Source organism: Notechis scutatus, chromosome 2, assembly GCF_049901735.1.
Source record: "Notechis scutatus isolate UNSWTSFEM ecotype Mainland chromosome 2, rNotScu1.2, whole genome shotgun sequence".
NCBI classification, from domain to species: Eukaryota; Metazoa; Chordata; class Lepidosauria; order Squamata; family Elapidae; genus Notechis; species Notechis scutatus.
The window spans coordinates 149,151,979-149,168,145 of NC_142010.1; the positions used below are offsets into that span (position 1 = coordinate 149,151,979).

At 36.7% G+C, this 16,167-nt stretch overlaps 1 protein-coding gene across 1 annotated transcript in view; it reads left to right on the plus strand.

Moving 5' to 3' along the window:
* The first annotated feature begins 629 nt into the window (after window positions 1-629).
* NDUFB11 (NADH:ubiquinone oxidoreductase subunit B11) overlaps window positions 630-16,167 on the plus strand; it is a 56,899-nt gene continuing 41,361 nt past the window's right edge. Inside the window, exon 1 of the mRNA XM_026684131.2 lies at window positions 630-834. Within this exon, the coding sequence (XP_026539916.1) occupies window positions 652-834 (183 nt within the window). The 5' untranslated portion in view covers window positions 630-651. The remainder of the gene's footprint in view (window positions 835-16,167) is intronic.

Sequence of the window (16,167 nt, forward strand, 5' to 3'; positions counted from 1 at the left end):
TCTACATAGAATTTTTTTTTAAAAAAAAATAGTTGCGCTCTTAATAGTTGCAATAAGGAAAACTGACAATTGAGCTGAAGTATGCTTTTTAAAATAAAGTAATGAAACATTCCTTTTCAGAAGAAAAGGGATAGGTGGGGCAATTGATCTATTATTCACCTGTCAAGCCTATTAGCTTCGCAATGCAAATTCCAGGCAGCAGAGCAGGGACCATTAGAAGAAAAAGCCATAAGCGGGAGATTTATTTTTACTGATAAGTCTTTGGCGTTCACTACCACGTTCCAACAATCTAAATTACAGATCTCCAAACTTGGCAACTTTAAGACTTGTGGACTTCAACTCCCAGAACTCCAAGCATAGCTGGCTGGAGAATTCTGGGAGTTGAAGTCCACAAGTCTTAAAGTTGCCAAATTTGGGGACCCCTGATCTAAATAGTATTTAGTCATACACCATCACAAAGGCTTTCTCAATCGGGGGCTTTTATTATTATTATTATTAAAATAATCTCTCCGCAGTTCCGAAATATCGGTTTTTCTATACTACTGCCGTATCCAGACTTTTTTTTTTTTTAAAGGAGCGTGAAGCATTCGGTTTTCCCCCTCAGAGCAACTTCCGGAGGATCTGGTTCCACTTCCGGTTAGATTGTTGACCATGGCGGCGTTGCGGAGGATGGCGGGTTGGCAGAGGTTGCTGGGGTTACCGGTTCGTGCGGTCTCCTCCGGCCCAACAGCGAATACCGCGGTTTCAGCCCGGATCTCCCCGGCCTCTCGCCCTGCGGACGTGGTGGAGTGGCACCCAGTGGAGAAGAAAGAGGAGAAAACCCCTTTCATCAAGGTGAGAACTGTTCAAAGGGGGAGAGCTTAAGGGGCAGCTGAGTCCGGGCTCCGTTCCATTTCTGTTTGGAAAAGAGATGCGGTTTCTTTTGGAAAGAGGCTTCGTTTCCCAAGAACAGCTTTCTGTGCTATGGTGCCCTCTGGGTAGGTCGGGCTACAGTTTGTAGGATTCTCAGCCAGATTATTATATTATATTACAGATTATATAGGGAGCATGCTTAAACGCACCAACGTGCCTGTCCTATTGTTTCTTTTTTGTTTGTTTCTTTTTTTCCTTATATGTATCAATTTCATGTATTCATAACCATGTTTATACTTATACCCGTTATCTTATAATTGCTTGACAAAATAAAAATAAATAAAAAATAAATATTTAAGCAGCGATCTGGCCAACACATCTACAGCTTTCTAAAATGTACAAATGTCTATCTTGGAATTATGAGTATTTGATGGGCTCTGTTCGTAGCTGCAAAATAATACCCTTAATGCTAACCCTGTGTTCCAAGGACGCAACTACAAGTAGTCCTCAACCTGCAACACTTCGTTTAGTTACAAGGGCACTAACCATTTTTCACACTTACAACCATTGCAGCATCCCCATAGTTACACCAGTTACATTCGATGAATGACAACTGACTTACATTTATGATGTTTGCAGTATCCTGGAGTCATGTGATCCCCTTTGGTGACCTTCTGACAAGCTATGGGGAAACCAGATTCACTTAACAAACACGTTAAGAACTGCAGTCATTCATTTAACAAATGTGGGAAAAGGCAAAACTCACTTTACAAATTTTTCACCAACTTAAATTTTGGGCTCAATTGTAGTCGAGGATTATCTGTACTGGAGTAAATAAGGGTAATAAGAGTGTTTAAAGGATTCTGCTCAAGACTGCATCCTTTATGCTTCTTTCACTCAGGATTTATGTTGCATGGAGAGATGGGGAAACTAGTGCTATGTAAGTTTTCTTCACTCTGTTAAGTGAAAATGTTAGTATATCTAATTTCAGTCTTTCAGAATCCTGAATTGCTGATATGATCACTAGAGAGACTTGTTGAGCTTAGGCTGTAGTTTTGAAACAGTTGTCTTTTTTTCTTTCTATTTTAGACTGCCATTATGTCATAGAAAGAAAGAATATTGAAAATCGTCATCTCCAAACCATATTCAGTGCAGTATGCAACCTCAACATCAGTGGGAGATAGAAGGATTTTTACAAACATTAATCAAATAGCTGTCACAACATAAAAGAATCATGAACAAAGACAAATGATTCCGATTTTTCACTCTAGTATATTGTTTAAATTGAAGCCTAAGATAGCACCATAATATCTAAGTAATATCCACTTGGTGATTAGCATTATGCCATACATATTTTTATATTATATTAGGCCTTGCTTTTTAACATGGTAAGGCCCCTGGGATTGAATAAGATTAATGTTTATTCTCACAGGCATGTGGAATGTCTTGGTCAGGTATTTAATTCTTAGTTTCATTCCCATTTATAAATTGGTACTTTCACAGTTTGCAGAATTGTTTATGTGAAATATGTATGAGTTCAGTCTTTTAAAATAAAATTTCAGTTATATGGGATTTTAACATTCTCACTTATCTGGAAATAAATTCTGTCTTGGAAGTTATTTCTCAGCAAACATTCATAAAATTGTGGTATAAAGTACAGCTGTGATATATTGAAACAAGCCTTGCTTTCGTGCAGTGTATTAACCACCAAAATCTCTCTTATGTGCCTGCATGACATAAAAACTAAAAATCAACAAATGATAAACAAATAACTATAGAACTGTGGATACAGGAGTTCCAAAGTAGCTAATAAATGTGTTAATTGTATCTTGTTAAAAAAAAATAGCAACCATGGGATCTTGTAGCGAGCAATACAATGTACTGAACTACTGATCATGAAGATGTAATCAAATGTATACCATATTATTTCAATAGAAGAGTATATAAATGTTTTTTTTCTTCCATACAGTTGTGACTAGTTCTAGAGCAGTGATGGCTAACCTTTTTGTCATCGCATGCTGAAAATGTGTGTGAGAGAGTGCACACATGTGCCTGCAACCATAATGCAATGCACGCGCAACCCCCATGCTCCCCCACCCCCCTGCACATGTGGACACGTCTCCCGCATGCGCCCCACCCCCCATGTATGCATGGCAGATACCCCAAAATCAGCTGGGTGGTGGGAGGTGCGCACACATGCACAGTGGAACTGAGCTGGGGCGAAGGCTCACGTGCCCACACATGCCATAGGTTTGCCATCACGGTTCTAGAGTTTGCCTGGACAAGTCCCTACAGTTTTATTGGCCAAATTTTTCCAAAGTGGTTGCCATTGCCTTCTTCCTGTGGCTGAGAGAAAGTAACTAGCTCAACATCATCCAGCTAGCTTTGTTCCTTGAAAGTGGAACTAGAACACATTCTCCCATAATCTAGCTTAATGTTTTAACCGCTACATTAAACTTGGTCTCATAAATGCTGTAACTGGTTGCAACTAATATAAGACAAAAGAGAGAATTAAAATAAAGGAAGTACAGACAAAAATTAGTATGTATAATAAACAATTTTTTAACTATATACTTTCCATAACAATTATCTATTAAAGATAGACCTGAGGTTTGTGAGCATTATATAAACATCAATTCATTAATCACCTGATTTCTTTTTCATAATCTTAATATGCAATTTAGTGATTGGTTTCCCATTTTACATTAATTATAGTAGTTTGTTTAAAGCAGCATGTTGTATGAGTCTAGACTCTAGACAATTATACTTATTCAAAATTCTGTCATTAAACAAGCCATGGCATAGTGGAACCTGTCTATATGATTCTCTACTCAGAAATAAAACTTAATCAGTTGAATGCAGCACATATTGGGAGTGATCCAGAGTTGTTTGGAAGATAGGCAGCTATATAAATGTTTTAAATAAATCAAACAACATCAAATATTTTACATAAATAAAATATAAACTGTTCTTTGTATATATTTTCTTTTTTCCATATCAAGCCACTTCAAAAAGTATAACTTTTTATTAAAAGGATGGTTGTGTCTTCAGTTTTTACCATGCTTGTAAAAATTATTAAAATCAGCTATTTTAAAGAAAATAAGAATTGTAATTTATATCTGTACCTTTTATCTGGTTACAATTATTCAGTTGTATGTTTTCAAATGAAAAATTCTAAAAGGGATTCAGACAATAAAGTGTAAGGCTGGAAATTCTGAGAGGTCCAACTTTTGAGTGATTGTTATAAAGCCAAATATTATCATGAGCTATGGTGCCACAATGGTTAGAGTGCAGTACTGCAGGCTGCTTCTGCTGCCTGCCGGCTGCCTGCAATTGGGCAGTTGAAATCTCACCAGGCTCAAGGTTCATTCAGCCTTCCATCCTTCCAAGATGGGTAAAATGACAACCCAGATTGTTGGGGGCAATATGCTGACTCTGTAAACCGCTTAGAGAAGGCTGTAAAAGCACTATAAAGTGGTATATAAGTCTAAGTGCTATTGCTATTGCTAAATTTCTCTCTTCTTGCTGGATCAATACATATGTTCCAAGTCAGAACACCCACTCCATTCTAAGTAATTATTAAGGTAATCTTCTCCAACCCCTTTTGTGGGAGAGATTAAAAAAATAAATATTCAGACCTATTAGAATTAAGTAAATGATAAATCATCATTTTAGCCATGGTCCACTGTAGGGTGAAGCCCTCTTCCACATGTTTCCAACCTATACAGTCCTTAGCTTTCTTTTGTTGATTAGGCTCACAATACTTGCTGATGTAGGTCTCTTTTGTGGATGGTTTTTATCAAGTGGGATCCATTCTATGACTGCCTTCGTCCACCTGCTATCAATTCTTCTAGCTATGTGATCAGCCCATTTCCATTTCAATTCTTTTACTCTCTTGATGATATCATATACTTTTGTTTGTTCTCTAATCCATGTGGCAGGTCTTTCTATCTTGTCTTGTAATGCCGAGCATATATCTTTCCGTGGCTCTTTGCACCACTTGTAGCATTCATATTGATGGCGACGTTAGCATCCATGTTTCACCAGCATATGTTAGAGCAGGTAGCATACACTGATTGAAAACTTTTTTCTTCAGGCGTAGGGGGAGGTTCTTGAAAATCATGCTTAGCTTGCTGAATGCCTGCCAACCACATTTAACACGGTGTTCAATTTCCTTCGTTGCATCGCCTTCCATTGAGATCCATTGGACAATGTATACTATATAGAGAGGTCTACTACATCTACCATGTTTCTCATATAATAAGGCCGAGTCTTTTTTTTTTTTTTTAGCCCCGAAAAAATGGCTAGGTCGTCTTTTCGGGTGTGACTTAATTCCCTCCCCCTTGCATCTTCGGGCGGGCGGGCGGCGACAGCTTGGATGTTGACCTCGGCGTTGGTGGGGCACCTCGTATCGGGGTCAACGCAGGCAGCACCATATCCGGGTGTGCAACAAAAGTACTTCCTAATGGCATTCCCCCCCATTTCGCATGTTTTAATATAGGCCTTAATTTGGGGGGAGGGGCTTAATTTCATTTCATGCCTATAAAACATGCTGGGACTTCCTATTGGGGGAGGCCGTATTGTTGGAGAAACAGGGTAGTTCTTCGCCAGATATTTAAAAAATATTTCTTTGGTGAATTTATTAAATTTCTTTTTCAGGTTTATTTTTAAGCCAAATGGTTCTCCTGTTTTGTGCAGCTCTTGTATGTGTCTTTGTAACTCTTCCAGGTCTTGTGAGAAGAGAACAACATCATCTACAAATCTGAAATGATTTAAGTAATGGTTATTGATGATACGTGGTTAGTGATTAGATTAACCTATTATGTTAAGATGTAATTTGCTTTTATTACCACTTGTGAAAAAAAGCCACAGTGGTTTAATGTGATGCATGAGCTCAGCCAGTATGGGATTTCTTTACTCTTCTGTAACTTGAACGTCTTTGCTGAAGACAGTGTTAAAGAAAGGTAAAGGATACAGAAAGCTGTTTTGAAAGAGAATCATAGAAAAATAAAAATTCGGGTTTTCCCTTAGCACTTTGACTGGATGTGTTTTGTTTGAGGATTTAAAGCATTAAAGTTCTGTGTAAGTTTATTAATAATGATTACTCAATTGAATATTATAATCACTGTTAATATATTACATCAGCTCATGTTTTCTGACCAGAGATTAGATTTTTCCTAGTGGAAGGAAATGTCTTCCCATGAGATTATAATGTCACTGAGAGTGACTTACTAAAAGAGAGTAATGAGAAATTATTGTGATGGGAAAAGCTGTACTTTTTTAAAGAGCACTTTATTTTAGGAATAAAATATATTCTTGGATATGATTATTTTTATTCATAAAGGATTTTGTGGTTTGATCTTGTTCTTTTAGTTCGTATTCAATATTAAACAAGAAAAATTCAAAAGGAATGAAATGTTTCAGACCATAAAATAACACTGATCTGCTACAAATGAGGTACCACATTAACCAAAGAAATCTATGTTGGATTCCAAATTAAATCATATAAAGATAAATTATGGAACTATTCAAGAATGATATAAACAAATGACTTTTTTTTTTCTATCTCTAGCAGAAGGCTGAATTAAGTAAAATTAGTACTGTCAGTCTTGTACCAGAAACTACTCTTTTGAAAGGACAGGTTGATTGTCCTTCATGAAGGGATAGCATACACAACCACTTTTAATAATAAACTATTATGGCAATAGACAACAGTGCTTTAAAGCTCAAATAAAAAATTTAAAACAACAGATTTCAGTATCCTTTGAATCTCAAGGTTTTAGCTCCAAGAATAAATAAGCTAGGAACTTTTAAAGAGCTAAATAGATACTATACACTTAAATTAGTGCTATTAAAAATAACCTTCAGAAGTCATTGGAGATTAAGTAAGCTTTCCAATGGCTAACCCTTTTATATAAATTGTTTATTATTGTCATATTATTTTGTAGTCCTTGGCCTTTTCAGAGATGAATATTCTTAAGCCAGTATTTTCTTTCCAATTTTGTAGACTTTTAGGACAGTACATAGTCATTGTTAGCTTTAGAGAACGTATGGGGTTCAGGGTTGACCTGTGGAGTCCTTGGTGCTCTCTGAATTTGGCTTTTTTTCCTGCAGACTTTTCATTACCAAACAAGGTAACATCATCAGTGCTATAAGGAAGTGGGGTTTCCTCTCTGTTTACAGGTAGTCTTTGATTTACGACCACAATTGAGTCCAGAATTTCTGTTGCTAAATGAGATAGTTCTTAAGTGAGTTTTGCCCCATTTTATGATCTCTCTTGCCACCTTTGTTAAGTGTCCCTGCAATTATTCAGTTAGTAACACAGTAGTTAAATGGATCTGGCTCCCCCATCAACTTTGTCAGAAGGTCACAAAAGGTGATCACATGACCCCAGGACACTGTAACTATCATAAATATGAGCCAGTTGTGAAACGTCTGAATTTTGATCACGTGATGCTGCAAAGGGTCGTAAGTGTGAAAAATGGTCATAAGTCACTTTTTTCAGTGCCATTATAACTTTGGTCACTTAACAAATGGTTTTAAGTTGAGGACTACCAATACAGCAGCTTGCCTTGTCATAGTTGGTGGGGTATTGTTTTTTTCTTTGTAGTTAGTTCCTTGATTAGGCTGATTGATTAAGCAGCAGCCTAACCTTGAATCACCGTAATTCTTCAACCATATGCCAACCCTGGTATTCAGCAAATCAAGAAACTACCATGGGGAAAACAAAACCCCCATCCTGGATTTTATTGCCCTGAAATAAACAGAAGATTTTCCTACTTGTCAGTGCTAGGAAAGAGTTTCCAGGCTTCTTTATAATGTCCTTTTGTTAAATTTCATGACTTAAGGTACGCTTGGCTTCTCAGCTACATCCACTGATCTTACAATAACTGTTATATCTGGCCACATGGTGGCGCTGTGACTCCATGTGCCATTATAACTAGGGTTTTTGTTCTGTTTTTAATTGCTATATACCATGTGTGATTGTTATTCCTGCCCTCTATGTAGCTTTGGTGCCTCAAGGAAATTTTAAGTAGCAGGGCAAGAGAGCAAGCAGTTCACATTTACCATTACCTTTATTGAAATGTTCGATTCAGTCATCTCATTATCTGGTTAAGCAAGACAAGAGCTAAAAGGACATCATAATATCCATTGTGTTTAGACAGAAATGTAGCTATTTGCTACTAGGCGGGAAAATGTATTATTGGAGGAGTTGGATATTGCTTAATTCTTTCTTATCCATGTATGTTTTTTCCCCCCATTGCTATAACTTCGGCATCCTCTCCCAGTTTCAGTTAACTAAAATAATTTTCTTTGTTCCTGTTTCTCTAATTTCTTTCTCTCTTTTCGATATGGATTGTGGTCTGATTGTTGGTAAAAGGAAACTTTACAGGAAAGCATGATGGTTTACTTAGAGTAGTTGCTAGAGAACCGATGAATACAGATTGTTACCTATTCAGGCATTTTAGTGGAATTTTCTGCTACTGAGAAACTATGTCAACATTTGCAAAGAACAAACACATCTCTACTTGACATGATGCAAGAAAATGAACATCTCAAATGCATTATAAGATTTTGACAAAGACTACGTAGCTGAGAGTGATGTTGAAAAATCCATGTTTTGTCTCTTGAATGAACAACTAAATACATATGCTTTTCTCACTTGAGTCAAGAAGCTAGAAACCATCTCCACTTGTTCCTTGATTTACAGGGCCCAAAGCTACTGAGAATATACCATAGCAGGTATGGTAGAATTTAAGACTGTGCTGGGGATCTTGGAAAGTTCTTTGACTAGTTATTTTTCCATATCCCACATCTTACAAGCTACCATATATTTTTTAATCAGTACTGGTATCTCTACCATAGGATACTGGTATTCCTTTGTATGCAGTTGAATCTTCAATTCAGTTGGAGCTGAATTTCTAATTGGCTACTGATGAAGTACAGCTTCAGCAGCAGTTTACCATAAAATAAGAAGTTATTTGCATTAGCCGGTACACACTACTCACTGCTGCACAATTTTCCTGACTCCAAATATTTATCATCCTATATATTTCACCAAATATAATTTCTAGTTTATAGAAAGGTAGGATTATGTGGGTTGCTGGTTTTTTTCCCATTGGTATTATGTACCCAGTGCTATGAATGTTTCTGTTGAGTACTACATAATATCCTATTGTGAATATAAAATTGTATTATGTAATTTCTCAAACAAACAATACATCAGGAAGTATTTTCCGATTTTTGCCTTTGTGGGAATATATCAATTCAGCTGTAGTGATTTGTAAACTATAGCTGTTCGTTTAATGCATTTTTAACTATTTAAAAGCCTTGGAGAATAAAAATATCCTTTCCTACATCTGAAAAAATAATTAAAGCAGGAATCAGACATACTTTGCCAAGAAAGGCATTCTGGAAATAGAAGGCCAGAGTTGAAAAAAAAAAGAATGTCATGTGAATTAACATCCTTACAATTTAGTCAGATGTTTCTTCCATAAAATATCAACACTGTTATGTGCACAAAGGTGGAAAGATTGGACTTTACCCACAATCGAGGAATGATAGTGCAGGTGATGGAAGCTCATGAAACGTCCAGTTTGACTGCTTTAGAGAAAGGACATTGTGTAAATTTACTGATGATTGAAAATCTCTTACTGACTTTTTATGGGAAGCAAAAGAAGTCATAATATATTGTTTTGAGGATTAGATTAAAAATAATAAATTATGGAGAAAATGTAAACAATGCTGTATTTATTTATTTAAATTGGTTTGCCACTCAACAGAGCACAAGTCAACTCTATAACCATAAAAGAGATTATTTTATATTTTTACTTATAACTGCTGCTAGAGAAAATTGGAAGTCACTCCTTTACTGTTCTTTTCTTTACTTTTCTTTGATTACTGCACCTTTGTCTTTGCTCTTTTGTTTTTTTTCTTTCATTTTTCTTTTTTTCCATTTTAAATATTCAGATTTTTATTTCGCTTTTAAATTTTTATTTAAAAAAAGATTCTTCCACAAAATGGCCCCTTTGTCTGTTATTCTTCTTTCTGAATAGGTTTCTGATTTTCTGTCTCAGTTGCTTTGTTATTATGATAGCCACAAACTTTCCTATACCGTAGTACTGAATTTGATGTCTGGTAAGTAGGCGAACAGCATTTTCTCTGCCAAAGTTATTCAGTCAAGAATTCACTCACTTGTGCCTCTGAGACCCACTGTTTCCATTACTTTGGTGATAGTGAAGCCATTATGATACTGTGATGTCCTGAGTTTTAAGGGGCAATGTCCTTGAAAGTTAGGTTACTGTCACCAGAATAATCTATGAATTTGACCAAAGATGGGGTGAAATTAGGGCTTTTCTATAGTTATGAGAGATTAAAAATAGTATATTTACATAGATTTCTTTTCCTGCTGTTTCTGAGAATACCTTAGAGCAGGGGTCCCTAACCCCCACCCCCGGTTTGTAGACTGGCACCATGCCGTGGCATTCCAGCAACTAAGCCTGGCAAACAAGGGAAGCCCCATCCTCAGGATGCAGGCAGCGCACAAAATCACGCCCCCTTCAGTCCACAGAAAAACCTCTCTTCACCAAACCAGTCCCTGACGCCCAAAAGGTTGGGGGCCTCTGCCTTAGTGGTAATTCTATTTCTGATGATGGCTGAACTTTAAGAGATTTCCAGATAAATAATGTGAGTTTTGAGTTCTTCAGAGAAAACTCATAATTGTGCCATTCTTGACTGAAATTGTTGTAGAAGTAATAATCATGGTCCTTTAACACCATCAGTAGAGACTGGCAAATAATTTTAAGTTAATGTGAATTATGTTTAAAAAGGGAGTTCCTGTGTGGGATGGAAAGTTGGTGTGATTCTGTCATTGACTGCCCTCCATTAATAAATGGACTGTTGTATCATGTATTCGTACCACTCTTGAACAACATCAGGGGCAGCCTTTTTCTTAGCATAATAAACAAATGCTGTGTTTGTTAAAGATTATGCAGAACACTAAGTGGTAATGTATTTTGTTTGATTTTGACTAGTAAGTTGCACAAACGTAGCTAATTGTAGATTTTGCAGTAACTAAAAGTAATAGAAACCACGACTTAGCAAGATACAGGACTGCAGTCAAGCAAGAAAGAATGAGGATGAAAGGAAAAACAGCTCAATTGCATTATAGTTTCAGGAAAGAGGAGAAAGTAAATTGCAGGGAAAGAAGATTATTTGTAATTGAGTTCTGAAATCCCCTCTGCCCCCAATTCTTTTGGGAACAAAGTTTTCAAGATTAATTGAAACTGTACAGTACTATCATTGTGTCTCCTGCTTCATTTATAAGTACGCTTCCTTTCCCATCCTTCATCCCTCAAATCTGGGCACAGTACCAACTGCATCTTAACACCTTTGATCTACTTTCCTTTTTCAGATCTCATTTCTAATCCTTGCAATGATACTATGTGGGTCAGAGGAAACATAGCAATGCTGGTATAAGATTTATTGACTACACAAGGGAAACTTCTACTGTAGCCGGAATTTGCAGCTTCTTGTTTCTCAGAAATAGGTGGTGGTGGCTGTATTGGGATAGAGAATTGTCCATATCTTAAGATGTCACAGAGGTTTTGTGCTTGCTATGCATGCTGAAATGGGGACACTAATTTTGTCCACAACTCCTTTTTAATACTTTCTTACTTGGCCTGTGGCTGGGATTATGAGAATCCTAAATCCTAGTGTTAAGGAGCAGCTATGGCTTTGCATATGGTGCTCTGATGGCTGGGGTTCAGAGCCAGCATATCTGTTGGGTGGACAGCTGGGATCCAGGCTTCTTGGAAGCATTGAACAGCTGGCTGATTGCTTCCCTCCCAGGGAGGCATTTCTACTGGAGCATCTGCCTACTGCACCCATGCTGCTTTTTCCTAGTAGATGCCCAAAGCAGCAGTATCCCTTTACTCTTCTTCTAGCTGTTCCATTTGAGTTCCATTGAAAGAAAGAGCTGGATCAGATCCAATTTAAAACTTTACACCTAAGAGTACAACATATAAATAGTGCTGTTGTGTCATCAATTGAAACAGGTGCACCTGTTGCTTGCACACCAGTCCCATCGTATTTGTGCAGGAGAATATGGAAATGTGAACTTTGAATTGTGAAAATGTCACCCCCTAACTCTGATCTCAAGAATATGTCCTTAGAGGTGAGGACTGAGTGATTGCTTCTTGTTGAATGAACAGGACTGTTGGAGCAATTATAATACAACCATGATCCAGAGAACTACCTCACTAGGTGAGACAACAGGAGTTCGAGTTCAGAATGGGACAACCTGCCACAGCCAACTTGCCATGAGGTACAACTTGCTGCAGGACAATTTAACAATTCTATTTATTTATAATGAATTATTCTAGTTTTTGCCATTCACATTTTATTCTGTCCCTCCTTTTATATCATTTTTTTAATGATTCTTTCCCACTATTTCTTGGATATTAGTGTAACTCTTGTCCTGCAGTGAATTGACTGTAGCAAGTTGCCCCACAGCGGATTGGCCATGGCGATTTGGCCATGGTGAGTTGTTCATGGTGAGTTGGCTGTGGCAAGTTGGCCACAGAGAATTGACATAGACCCCAGGAGTTTGCCAGAAGGACCCAGTGGAGAAGCCTCTACATTTTTTTCCCTGTAAATCGAGAGCTGGTATTTGGCTAATCTCACAATCTACTGAGAGAGCAAAAAGCACTAAAAATCTTTCAACTCATTGTACCCCAGTAAGCAAAATTGAAGTTGAATGAATGAATATAAGTCAACAATTATGATTTGTGACCAGTTGCTTAGCGACCATTTTAAATTAAGACAGACAGACCCCCAAAACATTACTTACAACCCAGATTCAAAGTTCTAGTGCCAAATGCTCACATTTTGGGTGCTCAGCAACTGACCTACAATTTGCAGCCATTTGTAGTTATCCCTCGGTCATGTGACTGTGATTTACATTTTTTGCCAGAAACCAGGCAATAGATTCACTTAACTACCGTGATGCTCACTTAACAGCCACCAAAAAAAAAATATGTCAGTTACGTAATGACCCAATTAACGACCAGCATGACTTAAAGACCATAATTCCAGGCTCAATTGTTGTCGTAAGTTGGGACCACCTATATACTCCTACTTTAAAACAAACCAACATATATTCAGTAAATGCTGGCTTGTACATTTCCTTGAAGAACCAGGCAAAGGATTAGAGCCCTTTAGCTGTTGAGAAAAGATGAGGATTTATCAGTTGTACAAGGAGATTGTACAATAGAAGCTGACAGTAAAAGCATTTTCAGCTCAGGGAGATAACCAAAACGGAGGATTAACACCAATAGCTGCAAGTAATAACTAGAAGGATAGGATGTGGATGATATTCTGTACTGTGGGAACTGAGAAAGTTTTTAGGGATGAAACATGTTCTGAGCATTTAGTAGGAAGAAAAAAAACCCATCATAGTAAATTTATAAAGGGCAGAAATATACTCTGTAAGAAGGCTAAGAGAAAAGCCGTGATAATTTGTGGCTCACTGCAGGAAGGAATCCAAACAAATAAAATGATAAAGTAAATATAAATAAAATAAAATAAAGAACAGCAACAAAAATGCTAAGAAGAAAACAAAAATAGAACACCTCTCATGAGCAGTCAGCACTCAGATAAGCAGGGTGAACACCAGGAGAGCAATCCAGCAGTAAATAATACCCTAATCAAGGAACTACCTAATCAAACACTCAAGTAGTAAACAACAGCCTAATCAAGGAACCACCAAGGAGAAAACAATCCCATCAACACTGTCAGGGGAAGCTGCTATATATCAACAGAGAGCAACACCCCCCACTTCTAGCACTGAAAAATGAATGGGGTTATACTTCCATCTTAGGCTAATGGGCAACTGGGGATCTTCTTAGAGTCATAGCTCCTGCTTCAGGAATAGGTGACCGCTGTGGCTAGGAAGGCTTTTGCACAAATTTGTCTATCCCCCCCCCCCCCTCCTTTTTACTGTGTTGTTATAAAACTTGGTACATTGCATTATTTCAGTGTAGTGAAGTTTATATAATTAAAGATTATTGACATTCGATTATTATAGAGTACTGAAAATAGGGAAAAGTACAAAGTATTCTACATATCACCCATAATTTCAGATATCAAACCTCACAAGCATAACATAATTTGGTTTTTTTATTCAAAATTGAATATTATACTGAAAAAAGAACTGCTGCGACTCACATCAAAGTATTTGTTATATGATAAAGATATTAATCTTAAACAAATTGCTTAATATTAAATATTAATACTACTAAATACTAAATATTGTTGTAAGTCATCCGGAGTTGTCATATATGAATTGCATAGCCATAATAATGTGTTAAATAAATAAATAGTCTTAATTGTTTGTTACTAGGATCGTGTATGTGTGTGTGTGTGTGTGTTTATGGGTTATGGGAGGGAGGGAGGGAATGAAGAAAAAAGAAAGGAAAAAACTCTTAGACTTATGATTTCCTCCTTTTTATAGTTTTGCTAATTTGCAATATCTGTAGGCATTTAGACCCCATTAGGAGCTATATTATATTTGCCCTGCTGTGTAATGTCTTGAATGTATGACTTTTGGTCTAATTTTTGGCTTAAATTAAATATACACTTCTATTGTGTATTCATTATATATACTATTAGTTTTGCCATTAATGCTTACCCCCGAAATTTTAATTTTCAAATCAGATATTGTTGGAATTGTATCTTTTTCCCCATTAAGCAAAATTTATTTTTGCTGCTGTAAATGTACTGTATCTCATTAAATTATGATACTGGTTTTCTGAGAGCATACCTAATAAGAAAAGTTATAGTTTCATTTCAAATTTAAATTCCAAGAATATCTGTATTTTGCAAAGTATGTTTTTCATGTAGCAAAAGCTTCCTTCAGTTTCATGACATTTTCAACATTTATCATTGTATAATTAGTGCACACATTGTGCCCATAGCTAGACTGGGAAGACAATCACTGATTATATTTATTATATTTATATATATATATATATATATATATATATATATATATATATATATATATATATATATATATATATATATATATATATATATATATATATATATATACTGATTATAGTTATATTTGGACTGTTGCAATGTGATCTATGTGTGCCTGTCCATGAAGGCCACTCAGGAGCTGCAGCTAATCCAGAACACAGTGGCAAAGGCAGTTGGGAACATGTTACAGCATATCCATGTAAAAGCATTGTTTTGTGAGCTTCCTTGCTTACCAATAAGTTTTCAGGAATAATTTAATGCTAGTTATCATGCCCTTCAGGGCATAAGGTCTTGTGGCTTATGGGATCCGCTATATTCCATAGCTCTCATACATCCTATATACTTGTAATCAGTGTGTTTTGGCTTTCATTGATTAGACAGTGTAACCTGATGGAATCCAGGTAAGGTGTCTTGTTTGTCACAGCACCTCCCCTCTGAAATGATCTCCCCCCAGAGATTGTATAGCTCTCGCCCTAACCCAATTTAAAGAAACCCTTAAAAGCTGGTTCTTTCCCCAGGCCTCAAGTTAACGGTTGGTGGATATATTGGTGATGTTTGTTTTGATAGTGTTGGTGTGCTTTATCCAGGCGTTAGTTTGTTTATTTGTGAGTAGAATAGAGTAGAGTAGAGTAGAGCAGAGCAGAGCAGAGTAGAATTTCTTCTTAATTCCAGGTTGCTTCTCTTTTTGGTTAGTTTCCAACCATTGTTTCTTGTCCTCTGGTGCTTTGTAAAATAATTTGACCCCTTCTTTGCAGCAGCCCCCCAAATTCTGGAATACTGCTATCATATCACCCCCTTTTTTTCCTTTTCTTTAGACTAGCCAAACTTAAATCCTGGAGCCGTTCTTCATATGTTTTAGTCTCCAGGCCCTTGATCATCCTATGTTGGTCTTGTCTTGTATGCTACTTTAGAGTTGGGATACTGTTGGAGAGCCTATATATTGAAGAAATAAATACATTTAATAAATAAGTAGTTATGTGATATGCTGAAGAAAGGGTAAATGCACTGTTGATTTGTACCAAGAAAAATATACATTCCAAATCATGGAAAGGATTGTAATGGTTATACTTTATTCTACTTTGGTCATACCCCACTTTTTCCTGTTTGGGGTATCACGCTGTGAGGTAGATTTAGAGAATGACAGTGACAATGATCAGAACATTAGATATTCATCCATATGAAAAGAGACTAAAGGAGCTGACTATGATTTAGCCTGGAGAAAAGATGACTGGATGGGGATACTACAGGATACTATTCTCGAAATATTTGAAA